The sequence below is a fragment of the Camelus dromedarius genome, chromosome 1 (assembly GCF_036321535.1).
Source record: "Camelus dromedarius isolate mCamDro1 chromosome 1, mCamDro1.pat, whole genome shotgun sequence".
Taxonomy (NCBI): Eukaryota; Metazoa; Chordata; class Mammalia; order Artiodactyla; family Camelidae; genus Camelus; species Camelus dromedarius.
The window spans coordinates 18,071,738-18,090,132 of record NC_087436.1 but is presented as its reverse complement, the minus strand read 5'-3'; the positions used below and the strand labels follow the sequence as shown (position 1 = coordinate 18,090,132).

The window sequence follows — 18,395 nt, the reverse complement described above, 5'->3', positions numbered from 1 at the left end:
TTTATTTTCTTTACTTATTTCTTATTGAAGTATAGTCATTTTAACAATGTTCTGTCAATTTCTGGTGTACAGCACAGTAATTCAGTCATACAGGAACATACATATATTCGTTTTCATATTCTTTCTCATCACAGGTTACTATAAGATATTGAACATAGTTCCCGGTGTTATACAGAAGAAACTTGATGTTTATCTATTTTGTATAAATTAGTTAGAACCTGCAAATCTCAAACTCTCAATTTATCCCCCCCCAGTAACCATAAGTTTGTTTTCTACGTCTGTGAGTCTGTTTCTGACTTGTAAATAAGTTTGTCTTTTTTTTTTTTTTAAGATTCCACATATGAGTGATATCATATGGTATTTTTCTTTCTCTTTCTGTCCTACTTCACTTAGAATGACAATCTCCAGGTCCATCCATGTTGCTGAAAATGGCATTATTTTATTATTTTTTATGACTGAGTAGTATTCCATCACATAAATATCTACAACTTCTTTATCTAGTCATCTGTCGATGGACATTTAGGTTGCTTCCATGTCTTGGCTATTGTAAATAGTGCTGCTATGAACATTGGGTGCATGTGTCTTTGAATTAAGGTTCCCTCTGGATATATGCCCAGGAGAGGGACTGCTGGGTCACATGGTAAGTCTATTTTTAGTCTTGAGGAATCTCCATACTGTTTTCCATAATGGCTGCAACAAACTACATTCCCACCAACAGTGTAGGAGGGTTCCCTTCTCTCCACACCCTCTCCGGCATTTAATGTGCGTGGACTTTTGAACAATGGCCATCCTGACTGTTGCAAGGTGATACCTCATTGTAGTTTTGATCTGTATTTCTCTGATAACTAGCGATAATGAAGCTCAGCAGGATTTTAAAGAAAAGTGTTACCACTGGTAGCAAGAGGAAGGGAAGGGACCCAGAGAAAAGGGAAGCGGCACATTTTATGGCTTTACTTTCTGAGAACTATAAACCTACTCCTTCCTTCCTCCACTTTCTAAGGGAGAGGCTAGTTTGGGGACCTGGTTGGGATTACATGCTAACCAACTGATAACACGGGGGAAAAAATATTCTCAAGTGTTTTGGATTCCTGATGTCTTTAGAACGGGATGGCTAATTCGGTTCTCTGAGTCATGACCATTCACTAACAGAAAACATCTTCCAAGTATTATCCAGGGTTGCATCTGCCTTATTCTCCAAGAGAGGTAGGAGAGAAGACGGATAAATAAAAAAGCCTGGACAGGCCTGCTTTGCTAGGAAAACAGGAGTGAGATTGGAACATATATTAAAAGGTTTTAATTTAATTCACACATTTAATTAAAAAACTGCTTCACATTAAAAGCCTGAATTTTTAATATGGTCATATTATCCACTTTAATATAATCAAATCGCTTGCATTTCTTTTTGCCCAAGTTAAAACAGAAAGTGAGGCTTCAAAATAAATTTTATTAAAGAAAAAACAACATATGTTATTACCATGAGTGGATAATTAGTAAAAGTTAATTATTCAACCTGTGAACCAAAAGTAGTTAAATTATAACTTGAACCTAAAGAAAATATGACTTTTATAAATAATAATTTCCATTCTGCCCATTTTTGACCCTGCTTTCAATGGGCTCAAGATTCAAGGGAAGAATTTTCTTTGGTAAAAATGTTTTACACCAAGATCCACAAAACCCAGCCTGCATGTACGGAAACCAACAGCAACGTATGTGAATTGTGTATTACGTACTGTGCCAAACCTCACACACAGATCATTATAGACAAAAGTCAAAAACCTGGGTACCACAGCTGCCACTGACAGACAACCTGGGCCATTAAAAAAAAAGCCAATCTTAAACAGGGGCCCTGGGTCACACAGAAGAGTGATGTTGGGCACCAGCTTTGACCAAGGACTGAGATCTCAGTCTGGCTCTGCCACTCCCTGGAGCTGTGGCTGTGGGCCAGCTCTTCAACCTCTCAGGGCCTCCATGAACTCACTTCTAAAATGGATGGATTAATAGAATGTATTGCACAGTGCTATGTGAGGTTAAAAAGGCATGATACGCATGAAGCAGAATGCTGAGAACATGCAACCTTCAAAAATGACAGTTAATCATGCATTCATTCAACAAATGGCCATAGAACACCTACTTTTTACCAGGCACTATTCTAGTCACTGGGGATAAAGCCATGAACAAAACAGACCAAAATTCCCCCAAGAGGGAATGTACAGTCTAGCAGAAAATATCTCACACTTAAATAGTGCTTACAATTATTTACTATTATTGCTAAACCAGCAGGTCTCAACGCCACCCAGGGGACACTTAGCAGAGTTTGGAAACATTTTTGGTTGTCACAACTGGGCAAGAAGGGACGGCTACTGACATCTAGTAAGTGAAGACCAGGGAGGCTGATAAACATCCTATGACACACAGGATGGCCCCACAGCAAAGACTGATCTCGCCTCAAATTCCAACAGAACAGAGAAACTCTGTTCTAAAGGTTATGCATTGACTCAGTTAATCCTGAACACAACCCTAAGGGGTAGGAATTATAAGTATGGCTATTTCATTAGTATTTTATAGTAACCAATAGTAATTCTATTTTATGAAGTGATTATATAATATTTATAGTAGTATTTACATACTGTATGTAAATATATTATGTAATATCTGTAACATTATATAAAAATTATGTCAAGATATAACACACCTCAGCACTGTGTCTGTGTGTGTAAATTCAGATGGCAGATTTTACAAAACTGATTCCAAGTTCATTTTATGACCAATGGTCATACCACTGTGCTATTTAGATTTTAAAGTATTAATCTCTCCCGATCCTCACTCATGTGCTTCAGAAGGTGATCTTTTGTGCCACATCTGTGCTGATTTAGATGTTAGAACAAGGAAGCAGTGTGGTCCATCAGAAACACCAGATTGGGAGTCCCAAGATCCAAGATCTAGCTTCACTGTCTCACTGGCTGTGGCACCTTGGGGCAAGTCACTTCACTTCTCTGGGGACCTGAGGTTCACCATCACCAAAGACACGGGGCAATCGTGTCCTTCAGATGGTGTGTGACAATGCTATGGGACCTGCAGTGACCAGCTGCTGACATGAACTGAGTGGTCCCTTGTTTTCACTGTACACTATCTCATTTACTCCTCACCACAGCCTCGGAGGCAGGTACGTGGATCAGCGCAAGTTGAAGATAAGGAAGCAGGGGCACTGAAAGGTGGCAACTTGTCCCTGGATTACAAGGTCAGGAAGTGGCGGAACGAGGGTTCTCATCATAGCTATAATTAATTTTCCTTCCTTTCCTTGTCTCCCAGCTACTCAGTCCTTTCTACTGAGACAACCACCATTACTAGTTCTTTTATATCATTCCAGAAATGTTCTATACAATATACATTCCTCTTTGAAAGCAGATATGCAACTTGTAGTATACAAAACACACTATTTTGCAACCTGATTTTCTTCATTAAACAATAAATTGGAAACCAGTCCATAGAGCTCCTTTTATTCTTATTCTGAAGAGTATTCTGTAATTTATTTAATCAATTCTGAACAGACACATATTTAATGTATGTCTGATATTTAATAATGCTACAATGAATATCTTATGCATGTATCATTTCTTACGTTGCCAGAATATACTTAAAATAAATTCCTGAAAGTCGAACTGGTGAGTCAAAGGGTGTGTGCCTTTTAACATTTTATTGAAATAGCTAAACTGCTCTCCATAGGGGTTATAGCAATTTATAAGTCCACCTAAAATGCATGAGATCAACACTGAGTTTCACTTTTACTTCTATATTCATCAAATATATCACAAATTATTCCATCTTTGCCATTTGTAAAAAATCATATCCCACATTTTAAATTCACATTTCTCTTACTAGGATTAGATTAGCAATTTTTTCACGTGTTTCAAGAACCAACTGTATTTTTAAAAATCTATGTTTTGTTCATATTCTTTTTCCATTCATTCTTATTTTTCTAATGAGTTGGTTTCTTTCTCTTATGGAATTATAGGAGTTCTTTATCTACATGAGAAATAAATGCTTTGTCTATGAGTTGCAAGTATTTGCCCCTGGTTTCTTATTATTTGCCTTTGCAGTAATATTTGATTCGTAAGTACTGTTGATTTCCTTAATTATTTCATAGCTTCTGGGTTTATTTCATACTTTAAAAAGTCTTCTCCACTTACAGAGTATTTAAAAAAATCCATGTTTTCCGTTAGGACTTCTGTGTTACATTTCAAAGTTGAAACCTTTGAAAGACCAGAATTTATTTTGGAGGACAATTAGGAGTTTGGATTCCAGGTTCTTGTTTTCCAGATGGCTTCCCAGTTGTCACAACAATTTCTATTGAATAATCTATCCTTTTCCCACTGAGCTGAAATGCCAACTTTATTATGTACAAAATTCTCACATTATTGGAATCTCTTTCTTGCCTTTCTGCTGATCTGACAATCAATAAACAAATACACAGACTATTTTAATTACTGTAGCTGCATCATATGCTGTATGATGTGGTAGAGCTAGATGCCCTCATTATTCATCTCTTCCAGAATTTTGCTGGCTGTTCTTTAGGAACTTAGAATCACCAAGTGGTACTCTTGTTAGACTTGGGTAATATTTATAAACTACCTTAGAGAAAACTGATACCTTTAGGAAGATGAATCTTCCCATCCGTGGACATTGTATACTTTTGTGTTTTGTTCAAGGCTTTACCTCCCCCACTCTTTTGGTGAGCTCCTTTGCCATTTTTTAAGTTGTTTTTCATACAGGTTTTCCTTTATTACATTTACTCCTACAGTCAGGAATATATTCCTATCAGGTTAATGTTATCACATACAGGTCTTATTTCTAAACAGATATGTCAATGAAAACTGTTAGCTACAGTTTTATATGTCATTCATTTTTTTGTTTTGTTTTCATTTCGGTTTATATGCCCAGTTCTTGAAACCTTAGAAAACTCAGAGTTGAAAACTTCACTAGGACCACAGCCACGTAACATGCTTCTTTTTAACCTCTTCTAAGAAATACTTTTCTCCTAAATGTTTTAGCACAAATACAGAACTTACCAGATTTTTAGAAATCTTTGCTTCATGTTAGCTTCATCTTTAATTTTGGGAGGGCACAGAGCCTCGAGGTGTTACATAACTTATTAACAATTCTTGCTGAACTAAAAACGCAAAACTCACCTCCTAAATTCATCCCAGCTTGAAGACACTTCTGAAGTCTGCAGGCAGGACAATTCTTCCGCCGAATCTTATCAATTATGCAGTCATTTCTTCCAGCACATAAATAGTTGTGTTGCCCTGAACAAAATAAAAAAAAAATTGTTAAAATAAAGACTATCATTTTAATATAAAGTACTAATATGTATTACCAGATAATGAAACTTCCTCTTCGGTGCCTTGAAATCTCTTTTTCAAAAAAGTAGAAAGCAAACATGTTTGCCAATACCATAGGCACAGGAATGGTCAGTTTAACACAGCTGACACTTTAGGTTACAGATGATAAGTTTAACACTACACTGATTTCCTACAGGTCCTCATGTAAGTGGAGTCACACTCCCCACTGTTTGAATTTCTCGGCAGGCGCCCTCTCAGGCGACGGTGCACATTTCACTCAGACATCGCCCGCACCAATCTAAACAAAGGCCCTGCTGTGGCTGTTTAAGCTGCTCTGCCTCCACCCTCCTCCCCACCCTGCCCCACCCCATTTACACATGTGATTTCAGCGGGAAGACTTGCCAATTACACAACTGGAAATGTTCAACTATTTCATTCTGCAAGCCAGACGGGCACCAAGAGGATTCAGACATGGAATACACTTAAAGAGTGGCACCTACTGGCAACATGTAAAATTATACCCTAGCTTTATTGCTTGTTTATGTATTCAAAAACAAAGTTACTGACCATCCACTGGGGACCAAGCACCACTAGAAACAATGGGAAATAGCACTGGAGCAGACAAAGTCCCGGCCCCCGTGACCTTTCAATGAGGGGGAGACAGTCAACAGACAAGGTCATTAGGTAAATCATACAAACGTGAGACAGTAATAGGGGCTAGGGAGGAAAATGAAGGGAAGGGACATATGACGTGGGGGAGGAGAGGGAGGGTGTTGACATTTCAGAAAGAGTGCAGGGAAAGCCTCGCTGGAAGGTGTTTTTTAAATAAAGGTCTGAAAAAAGGAAGGCACTAATTGTGTGGACATCTTGAGGAGAAAATATAGAAGGGCAGAGGGAGACCAAAATGAGGGAGGGTTGGGGTGGTTACCTGGCATGTTTAAGGAATAGCCGAGTGTGAAAGACAGAAAGAATGAGTGAACAGTAAGAGGAGATGAGGAAAAAGTCTAGTGTGAGTCAGATCATGTAAGGCCTTAAGGATCACGTTTAAGACTTTGAGTGAGATGCGAAGCCATGGGCCGGGAGAGCTTTGAACAGAAAAATGACTTGATGGGACGTACCTTTAATTGGATCGCTCTGGCTGCTGTGCAGAAAACTGACTGCACAGGACTAAGGACAGAAGCATGGAGACTGGGGTGGGAGGCTGTCCCTATAATCTAGGGGAAGATGATGGCAGGTTGGGTTAGTGAGGGAGCAGTGACAGTGACAAAAAGTGGTCAGGCTCTAGAGGAATTTTGAAGGTAGGGTTGCTAGAATTTGCTGAGAGATCTGTGATAAAGGGGAGTTAAAGAGGTATTAAATTCTTAAAAACTGAACTGCCATGAATTAAAATGGAGACCATGTGGCTGATGGGGAATTACCCCGGCTTAGCCTTCGACACGCTACGTTTGAGACAGCTGAGAGGTGTCTAAGTGGAAGTGCCAAGGGGTCAGTTAGACACACGGGTCTGGAGTTCTGGAGAGGTCCGGGGTGGAGATGGCATCAGCCTGTGGTCATGATTTTAAGTTGTGAGACTGGGGGAGACCATTCGGAGACTGGAAAGAGAAGAGGTCTGAGGACTGAGTCATGGGTCACTGGAAACATCCAGACAAAGTAGAAGGAGACTCACTGAAGACTGACTGGACCATCACACTCTTTTGGTTGAGAATTACTAGGTAAACTGCAGCAAATACCAATAAAAGTAATGTGTATTACCTAATGGTATTAAAGTAATTTAACCTAGAGCACATTCTCAGTAACATGATGGTAAATCTTAGGAAGGATGATCACAATAAAACAACAGTCATAGAACAGGGAAATCTATCCAAGTGAAGAAAGGAAACTCCACAATTATAATAATCAAAGGACTTCCTAAAAACTGAAGGCTCTCAGTGAATGGAGGTAGGGTTGGATAATTACACAAAGGCAATCAATATCCATGGTAAAGACTAAAGTCAATTAGAAGAACATTTCACAGAATCTTAAGAAGTTGCCATTTTAAAAATAAGATTTTAAGGCCCTCTTATAGCACCATCTTATTTAAACCTTACAACAACCCTACGACATATGTAAGGCAATTATTACTGCTATTATTCACAAGAAGAAACTCATGCTAGAACTGGTCAAGTGATTTCCCAAAAAAGGTGGAGCTGGAAGCAGAATTCAGTTAAGTCTGACAGTGCGGCTGTGCTTTAAGGCCGGAGGCTTTTCTGAACATCAATTTGCAATGTAATTTACAGGTGGTCCCACAGGACACTGAAAAGTGCTCTTTGGAAACAATAAACAAAGAAACATTCCTTGAATGAGGCACACTCTACATTATCACCCACCGGCAACCAGCATTATATGCCTTTTTTCCCATGGTGTGAAATGAAATACAAAACCAAAGATTTCATCAATAACTCACAATGAATTGAATAAACTTTAACTTCCAAAGAAATAACTAAATGTCACTTTAATTGGTTTCATTTCAGCAAGTATTTACTGGGGACCTACTATGTGTGCAAAGCCACGAAACATTTGCATAAGGGACTGGGGTAGTCTATAGTTCTTTCCATTTCTGTGAACCTATGATAAAATGTGACTGTTTCTTCATTGTAGGCATACAAGAATGCATAAGAAATGCCTGCCGTCTTATGAACACACTAGAAGATTCAAAAACAGACTCCTAAAAGCTGCGATTGCTCTATAAGGATTTTTTTTAATGAACACCTTTAAAAAGTCCATGTTACTGTAACAACTGCAAAAAATTTCCTTCCAGGTACTGTACCTAAAACAGTGTAGCTGGTTTCTACCAAACGGTGTGGCCACAGTCACCAATTCATCTTCCACTAACAGGGCGGGAGAGTTGTAAGGGACCGCTGCAGGGATATATCACACCAGTCTTGAGACAAATCTCAGTCATGTGTATTTTTGTTGTGTAAACATTAAAGATTTAAATTGCACCGACACAAATAGGTCATGTGTGTCCCATCTCTTATCTATATTGAAAAATAGAAATAACAACAACCAAAAAACCATGATGAAAACAAGAGAATGCATTTAGAAGACATAAAAAACTTTTGATCATGTTCTTTTTAAATACAGTGCTCTCCTAGTGTAAAAATAGCTAATTCAGAATAAGTCACATTCCAGGCTTTTCGGGGTACGTAATTTTCTACTGTAATGTTAACATAGGGCAGACAACCAGAATGCTGGGCACCGGACAGTGGAGGCGTTGAACGACAAGCTAAGAAACTCATTTTATTCACCAGCTGATGAGATTCTTGCTACAGGCTGTGAAGTCCAGAGCTGTACTGCAGAAACATTCATCTGAAGGTGATGTACCAGGTAGGTAGAATGGCAGCAGGAAATACTACTAACAGTCTACTTGAACGTTCTCAGAGATGGACTTTACGCAAGTAAATAGCTACATATTAGAGTAGTAATCACAGGAATGATCCTGTGGTTCAAAAATATGTCAGTGGTAAAGGAAACAAAGACTTCTCTCTCATTCAAGTTGCACGTCCATTAGGGGAAGAATTCTAGTTCTAGTAGGGGCAGAACAGCTTCAATTGGATAAACTTCCTACAGATAACAATTATAAATGATCCACAAAAAGGGAGGGGAAAGATTTAAAGGCAATGGGGGAGGCGGGATACAATCAAATCAGGCAGAAACTGGAGGAAAACAGACTCCTGAGAAAAGAGAATCACCCTGAACATGATTCATGTTTGAATGGCCTTTTTTCCTGAGGGTCTTGGACTCCTACTCCCTTCAGTGGAGTCTGGATAGAAACCAAGCAAAATCCTCAATCTTACTGACCTGAGAAGGCAGAGAACAGACTCTGGGACTTTGGGGACAGCTAGAAATTAAAGAAGGGTAAGTATTTTGGAAAGGAAAGTATCATGAGGGGTGCACATATGGCTCCCCTCAAATTTTTGGCTGACCTCTGAACCAAGCATGAGGCTCCAAAGAGTCCAGGGGTGAAACAATTTAAGGCTTGAAATCACTGAGCAGGTAGTTCAGCCACTGCCAATTACAGGGAGACAGAGGTCAAATCTCACTAAATTAGGACTCAATAAATACCAGGCTTCTCACTGAAATTCTAGAAGGTTCCTGCCTTAGGAGGAAATACTGTATCCTAGAATTAAGGCATTTACCTTAGGGTTAAATGCACAACCAAAACAGACCTACCCTAAAAAGACATAAAGCAAAAGCCCTATATATTCAGAGTGATCTGTCAGTAATTTAACTGACTACTAGAACAAAATTCAGTATTCTTCAGAGAAATACAACAGAATCTGGAGTTTCCAGAATGTCTAGAGTATAACGATAATTACTAGAACAAAACAGAAAAATGCAAACCAGAGTCAATAGAAAACTTAGCCAGTAGAAACAGATTCACAAATGACCTAGAGGTTGAAATGACCAGACAAGGATTTTTAAATTGATATGTTAGACTCTAAAAAAAAATATGAGTAAAAGGGGTGAAGAAATGGAGAGCCTCAGAAGAGACTTGGAAACTATAACAACAACATAATGGAAATAAAAGAACTACAAAATACAGTATCTAAGATAAAACATGTTTGCTTGGAATTAATAATGCACTGGGCACTAACAAAAATTCAGTGAAATTAAAGAAATATACATCATAAAAACTGAAACTCTAAGAGAGAAAAATTAAAACATAAAACAAGGAACCAATGGCCTGTGGGACAGCATTAAGTAATTTAACATATGTGTAGTTGGAGCCCTCGAGGAAAGTAGAGAGAGAATAGGTCAGAAAAAAAAATATATATAACAATTTCCAAATTTGACTAAAACAACAACCTACAAATCTAGAAAGCTTAGCAAATGTCCCAAAAGATAAATACAAAGAAAACCACTAAGGCACAACATAGTTAAATTGATGAAAAATAAATATAAAAATTCTTAAAAGCAACCAGGACAGCAGCAATAAAAATTACATTGTATAAAGGGGAACAAGGATTAAGAGTAATAACTGATTCTTTATAAAAATAATTGAGGCCAGATGACAACATACAAGATCTTTAAAGACCACCAATCCAGAATAACCAATGGGAACATTTCTCAAAATGAAGGTAAAATAAAGACACTTTTGGATAAACTAAAGCTAAGAGAATTTATTGCTAGTAGAATCACATTACAAGAAATAAAAAAAGTTCTTTATGCTGAAGGGAAATGATACAAGAGAGAAATCTGGGGGTACAGAAAAGAAAAACACTAGAAATGATAAGTAGATAGTAAAACTTAAAAATTTTTTTCTTTTTAAAAATTCTTCAAAAGCTAAATGACTGTTTAAAGTGAAAGTGAAAACATAGCAGAAAAAATAGAAAGTGATATAAATGAAATGCTACTGCTCTTAAATCTCTTACATTATACTTGAAATGGTATAAATTATTCAGGGTAGACTATGACAAGTTAAGAGTACATTCCGTAATCCCTAGAGCAATGGTTCTCTAAGTATGGCCCTGGGCAAGTAGTATCAGCATCGCCAAAGAATTCATCAGAAATGGAAATCCATAGGCCAAGTTTCAGATCTACTAACTCAGAATTTTGGAATGGGACCTAGAAATCTGTGTTTTATCTAACCTTTCAGTTGATTCTGATGTCCATTAATCTGAGAAATACTGCAATCTTTGAGAAATGAAACAAGTACTAGAATAATAACACTAAATGTAGCTCAAGAGACAATAAAGGTATAAAATGCATACTGAAAATGCTTGACCCAAAAGGAGAGGAAGGGAAAAATAAAGGAGCAAATTAAAGAGGAAACACAAAGAAAACAAAACATCAAGATAAGAAATATAAACTCAACTATATCAATAGTTACACTAAATGTAAACGGTCTAAACACTCCAATTAAAAATCAAAGATGGTATACTGGATTTAAAAAAATGCAAGACCTAAGTGTGTTTTATGATGCATTTTAAATATAAAGGCACAGACAGGGTGAAGGTTAAAAGACCGAAAAATATATACAATGAAAAAGGTAAGCGTAAGGAAGTTAATGTGGCTATATTACAATCAGACAAAGCAGACTTCACAAGAAAAAGTATCACCAAAGATAAAGGATATCACTTCAAAATTATTAAATCAAGATATAATAGCCCTAAATATCAACTCACCTAATAGCAGACCTTCAAAATTCATCAAGCCTCAAGTGGTAGAGTGTGTGCTTAGCATGCATGAGGTCCTGGGTTCAATCCCCAGTACCTCCTCTAGAAATATAATAAATAAATAAGCCTCATTACCTCCCCCCTCCAGAAAAATTAAATAAATAAATAAACCAAAATTCATCAGGCAAAAACTGTCAGAACTAAGGGGAAAAAAGATAAATCCAAAATCACAGTTGGAGATGAAAAAAACCCCTCTCTCAGCAACCAATAGAACAACCACCGCCCAGAAAAACTAGGAGGATACAGAAGATTTGAACAGTATTATCAAACACTTTGACCTAATTAACATTTAGGTCACACAACTGCATAATATACACGTTCTTTTCAAGTGCACATGAAATACTCACTAAGATAGACTACATCTTGACCCATAAAACAGGTCTAAAATTCTAAAAGGACTGAAATCATATACAATGTGTTTTCTGACCATAAGGAACTAAATTAGCAATCACTGACAAAATGATATCGAGAAGAGCCCCACATTTGAAAATTAAGCAACATACTTCCAAAAATTTATGGATCAATGAAGGAATTACAAGGAAATTACTGAATATTTCAAACTGAATGATAATGAAAATTTAACCTATCAAAATTATATCTAAAGCAGTATTTACAGGAAAATTTTTAGCTTTATATATTTATATTAGAAAAGAAGAAGGATTTAAAATTGACAATCTAAAATTCTACCTTAAGAAGCTAGAAAAAAAAACACAAACTAAAAAGAAGGAATAAAACAACTGTGTAGAAATCAATGATAAGGAAAAAAGACAAGCAGTAGAGAAAAATCAACAAAGCTAAAAGTTGTGGGCTTTTTGGTAAAGATTTATTAATCAGGCAACAGCAGATAGGCTGAGAATTCTGTTCCACGCCATCTCACCCTGGGCCCCAGGGAGATGCAGCAGCCACCACAGTGATGTTGTGAGTCTCACGGCAGAGGAGAGCTGTAGCATCTGACTAAGGGAATCTAATTCCCCAGCCCAGAGTGGGCAACTCACTCTTCATTACTCAGATTTAGTCCAATGATCTACCCAATCACAAGGGAGGCTGGAATTGTCATCTTACCATGTGCCGAGAAGGCCAAGAGCTGGACATACATGTGGAACTTCAATGAAGACTATCTCCACGAAGGGGAAACTTAACACAAAATTCAGCCTCCATATAAGTTCCTCTCAGAAGTATTAAACTATTTACATTACTGCTTTTGGGGGGACAAATTAATTTTAATGAAGTTGAGCACCCTTTCCATAAACACCTAAACTTTCCAAAACATTATTGACAAGCTATCAGCATCTAATATATTTTTTAAGAAAAAGTAACATCAATGGGCTACTTCAATAAAGGATGTAATCCAGTTGCCAACCCCACCTCTAAGTCCCCGAACCTTCAATTTATTTTATCAACGTCATTTCTTTATACTTGGGCTGGTCCCAGAGAAGAAAGTACAGATTGGGTGACATATGGATCCTGCCTCAAAGCATCAGTAATGCTATAGTGGAAAAGGTGGAAACACGAAAGGCAGCAGGGAGAAGATACAGTGAGTGGGAAGGGCACAACTTTGTAACCAAATAAAACCAGGTTCTAATCCTACCTCGGTCAACAGGGAATTATGAGATTCTTGGCCAAGTTACCAAATGGTTCTGAGCCTCAGCTTCCTGATCTATGAAATGGACACAGTAATGCCTACTTTGTAGGTTGTTGGATGGATTCAAATTATTACATATAACAAGCAGCACAAAGCCTGGCCTGAGGTAAGGACTCAAAAAAAAAAAAAAAAAGGTGAGTGGGAAGGGGTAGAGTGCATGCCTAGCTTTACGACATCCTGGGTTCAATCCCCAGTACCTCCACTAAACAAACAAACAAACAAACACAAACAAACCTAAAAAAAAAGTGATAGTTATTATCCATCATCTATTTGATTAGCCCAGTCTTGAAAAAAAAAAAAAAAGTGTAAGAAAATCCAAAGAAAAAACACAGTCAACTCTTAACTAAATATAAGTAAGTAAAGAATTTCCTGTGGGAGTGACTATGACCACTGAATTAGGAAGGCTTCTAGATGAAAAGGGTCTACTTGATACATGGTAAATACCACTCAGCTCTGATTTCATCTTTAAGCCTTAACTTTTTCTAAGTGTTGACAAGGATATGAGAGTGGTGAACTGTATCCTTAAGGTAAACACAGCACAAAAAGTCAGGACTCTCTGATCTGTTTGCAACTCAGCTAAGAATTTGAGTCTAGCACCCACGTCTGTGGGAGTAGTGTAAGATGCTGGGAAGTTACAGCTTCCTTGTATTTTGTTCCTCATCTCCCCTGTCTGTTTTCCATTACAACTTAATATCCAAACTCTTAAAAGTCAGTAGGCTCACGTGTTCAGGGGTAGAAGGAAAGGTGAATCTGGGAGACCGAATTCCATTTGGCCAGGTGGGAGTAGCAGATATCTAGGGGCCAGCAGGTTGAGGATCAAGACTCTTACAAAGAAGAAAAAGAGATTCTGAGATTTAAATCTAATTAGAGTTCCTAGCTCTAATTCAAAAAGATACATGCACCCCAATGTTCACAACAGCACTATATACAACATCCAAGGCATGGAAACAATCTAAATGTCCATCTGCAGATGAATGGATAAAGGAGATGTGTATATACATTTATACAATGGAATACTACTCAGCCATAAAATATGAATAAAATAATGTCATTTGCAGCAACATGGATGGACCTAAGTGAAGTAAGCCATAAAGAGAAAGAAAAATACCATATGATATCACTCACATGTGGAATCTTAAAAAAAGAAAAGAGGACACTAATGAATTCATCTACAAGACAGAAACAGACTCACAGACATAGTGAACAATCTTATGGTTACCAAGGGGAAGGGGATGGGAAGGGATAAATTTGGGAAATGTTAGCCACTATATATAAAAATAGATTTAAATAACCAAGTTTCTTCTGTATAGCACAAATAACTATATTCAATATCTTGTAGTAACCTTTAATGAAAAAGAATATGAAAATGAATATATTATATATATGCATGACTGGGACATTGCACTGTACACCAGAAATTGACACATTGTAACTGACTGTACTTCAATAAACAAATAATATAAAATGCGTTCCCAGACCATGACTTAATTCCATTTAGCAAAGATGATGAAGAGGTCAGCAGGCTATAAAGAGGCAAAATGCAGTCCATTCCTTCCAAGACCCTTATGTTCCAAAGGCTGGGAAGATGTTAATGATTAAGGGAAATCATATGGGGCTCCTGTAGTGTGACTTTAAAGGGGAAAGCGATAATATTTGAGCTGGGGAGATGAGGACGGCTCTATGGAAGAAGAAAGCATCTAAGGTGAGCCTTGAAGAATGTTGCGGATTGGGAACAGGATAGACACACAGGCATCCCAAGCAAGGGGCGAGCACAGGGAGAGGCAGTGAGTGCCTGGTCTGGCTGGCTGAAGCCCAGGAAGGCAGGGGTACAGACGAGGAGCAGGCAACAGCTACACACTCTGGTGACCAGAGGACGTCCGGGGCTGCCAAGGCCATGTGGGCTCCTGAGCCCTCTCTTCCCTTTTGGTTTCAGACCCACACAAGCACCCACCTGAATTGAATGTCTGACACTTCAAACCAAGCTTAACGTCCCCACCCTACACGGAGCCCCCTTCCAACCTCTTCTCTTCCTTATCCTTAAAGCTACAACCAAGTGTCACAGCTAAAAGCCCCGGGTCATCCTTGATTGACACCCCATCCCTGAAACGCTCTGCACTCAATTGATCCCAGTGTCCTGAAGACCCTCTCCCCCTGCTGCCAAGCTTCTCTGGAATCCTGTCCATGTTCACTAGTACTTTCTCCCCTTCGTTCAGGCTCTTCTGGTTAAATTTCTGAATTATGAAATTTGGCCTCTTGCTTATTATGTGTGACCTCAGACAAGTTACTTAACCTTTCTGTCCATCAATTTCCTCTCGTCAAGTGGGAATTATCCAGGCGCCTATCTCATGAGTTCCCCCTGAAGATTAACACAGCGCACACAGCACCCAGAACGGCTGCCGGCATCCAGTGAGGCTCCAATGAATGGGGGTGCTACTGCTGTAACACTGCTATTACCACTCACGATGGCTGTTAGCGTGATCACTGCATGTTTTCATTATTATTTCAATGGACTTGTAACTAGTCTACCTGTCTCTGTTACTTCCCCATGTCTAAATCAAAGGCGTCTTAAACTTTAAAAGCTTTCTAAAAATGTTAACTCTGACATAGACCTCAATCTGTTAAAAGAGGAAAAGAAGAGCTACCCTGGTTGAAATGAATGTAAGGGACCCCCCTGGTCCCTTTGAACCTGCCCCCACTTTGAACCTATCAGTGGCCCAGGCAGCGTCCCACTGGACCACCAGGGCTCCTCTGAGCAGCCATCCCCAGCCCCGAGCCTCCCATCTTCTGTACAGCCTGCACAGTGATGCTTCTGAATCACAAATCTGACTGTCTCATCTACCTGGTGAGAGGCCTCTGAGGGCCCTTCACTACCTAAACTCTCAAGTCCAAATCCTTACACACCTTATTCAAAGTAACACGGAGCCACCGGAGCCCAAGGAGGGGAGGTGGGCAGGTGGGCAGAGCTCAGAGATGTGCTTAGTAAAACTTAACTGCCATTTCGGGAAAAGTAAGCAAAGCCTGGATCAGAGGCATTCGATACAGTAACACTGGATCGTTATTTTTACTGGTGTTCTTACTACTGGTGTTACATATCACTGGGGTGAAAGACAATATATGTTGAGGCTTATTTTGACAAAGTGGAAAAACTCAGAAGATTGGTCACTGTGTGTATCTGTGTCTGTTCACACGTACAGACACGTAGGTCAGTCCTGACCCACAAACAGCGTCCTCAGAGACATCCTCAGGCTGCAGCCGGGGCGTGCAGCGTGCAGCCAGCAGGTCTCTGCCTGGCAGACCCTCTCTGGAGCTCAGCCCTAGGCTAGGGGAGCCCCTGACGCACACCTTCCCCATCAGCTCTTCTTCTGACCTCAGGAAGGAGTCCTATTTCTGCTTTCCTCTGGCTCCACTGACTTCATATTCAGCGACATCTATGGAGGCACACACCTCTTTCAAGTCCCCAGCAATGTTCTGTGCCTCCAACGACACCATCTGGAAAAAATTCTCTTCTTTTTCTCCCATGTGGGAGTTAAGGCATAAGCATGGCCGATCATCAAGGTAGTTCCCTTTTATCAAGTAAAATAATAAACTTCTCAGGTCAAATTAGATACGGAAAGAACCATGTTCTAGAAGCTCTAAAACCACAGTGAACACCTACAAACACCTTTTAGAATATTTAAAGAAAGACGCAGGGAGAAGGAGGTGGTTGAACTTGATTTTATGAGCAGGCATTCATCCAGGCAGGGAAGTGAAGTGATTTTAGACTGAAGAGAATACTCCAAATTCTACACCTATATCTTGAAAAATGACTTCTTATCACACCGGTCATTGACATTTGGCCCCGCCCAGGACCCCAGATCCCTCTCCATCCCCACTGAGAAGTTGGGCCTGGGGCCTCAGACTGGGCAAACCAGAGGGGACCCTTCTGCCCCCACCCCCCGCCCCCGCTGGGGTGTTTCCCTCCAGGTGGAGACAGCTCCGTGATGCCACACTTCACACCTCTCTCCAGCTCCTTTACTCACTCTGCCTCCACTAGTAAGTCTGAGAAGAATAAATCTGACTTGCTTGCCTCAGCACTACTCTCTTCCTCTTGGTGGGGGGGGGGGGCTCCCCCAGGGAGCAGGTGCTGGTTCCAGTTGTGGGGCGCTCGCCCTGATTCAGCACTGCCTGTCCCTGTATCTAATTTGGGGGGCTCAGGGAGCAGGGCCCTCCCCCACTTTTTGTTCTTACTACTAAGCAAGCCGTATCTTTCAACGTATTTACCCCCTCCAAAAAAAGTTGATATTTTATCTTTCACCAGCCACTGCTTTGTTTTATTTCTTGGCTTGCCCAGAATCCAGGTGGGGAAATGCAGTGCTATTTCACAGGTCCCTGAGAGATGAGAACCCCACACCAGAGTCCCTGAGACTCAGATCTCAGCAACAGGGACAGGTACCCGGGCAGTTGTCAAGCACAAATCTTGCAACAGGAATCCTATGGTCCCCTCTGCCCACCTCCCAGAATCTCACCTCAGGATTCCTGCCTCCCCAGATCTACAGCTTCTTAAAAGGCAGGGAACCCAGATGATGTGGTCGCTGTGGGAATCCAAATCTTAGGGTGCAAACCTCTGGATGACAGTTAAGACAGATTTTAAACCCTTTTCTCTTGCTGTTTTGTTTCCCTTTCAAAAAACAATCTGTCAAAGACATTTCACCGCAGAATCCTGTTTTCCTTTAAAAGCCTTATTTTCATGCTTACCGTGTTACGTGAAATGTAATTTTCTTTTTCACACCTTGAAGCTACAAGAGAATTCAACTAAAAGGGACAGTAACATAGAATAGCTTAATAGTTATCACTATCTGAATGATACATTGCTCAATAATTTGTTACATGCCCAAAGCCATTAGCCAATCTGATGGTTTTGTTGTTGCTGTTCATTAAAACGTGGGAACCCAGCACTTGAGCAGCGAACCAAACTTTTTAAGAGCCTTTTTCACTGAACTACCCCGATGGCTGCTTGAGAATAACCAGATCTTACGTAGAACATAAGTGTCCCCTTTTCGAAAATGTCATTCAATTTCAGCATCTGAAAGGCAATTTCAACAAATGCCTTTTAAAATAAACTTTTTGCTTAAATCTCTATTTCATTTTTAGACGTCCATTTGTTGTCCTGCTGGAGGATTTTTTTTTTTTTTAAAGCAGTTGACAACTGCCCAGCAA

General features: G+C 39.4%; 1 protein-coding gene across 3 annotated transcripts in view; it reads right to left on the bottom strand.

The window, feature by feature from the left end:
* Positions 1–18,395, bottom strand: part of NR3C2 (nuclear receptor subfamily 3 group C member 2) — a 330,623-nt gene that overhangs the window by 89,145 nt on the left and 223,083 nt on the right. For all 3 annotated transcript variants that reach the window (XM_031465002.2, XM_031464999.2, XM_064491164.1), the window contains exon 4: positions 5,187–5,303. In XM_031465002.2, the coding sequence (XP_031320862.1) occupies positions 5,187–5,303 (117 nt within the window). The remainder of the gene's footprint in view (positions 1–5,186; positions 5,304–18,395) is intronic.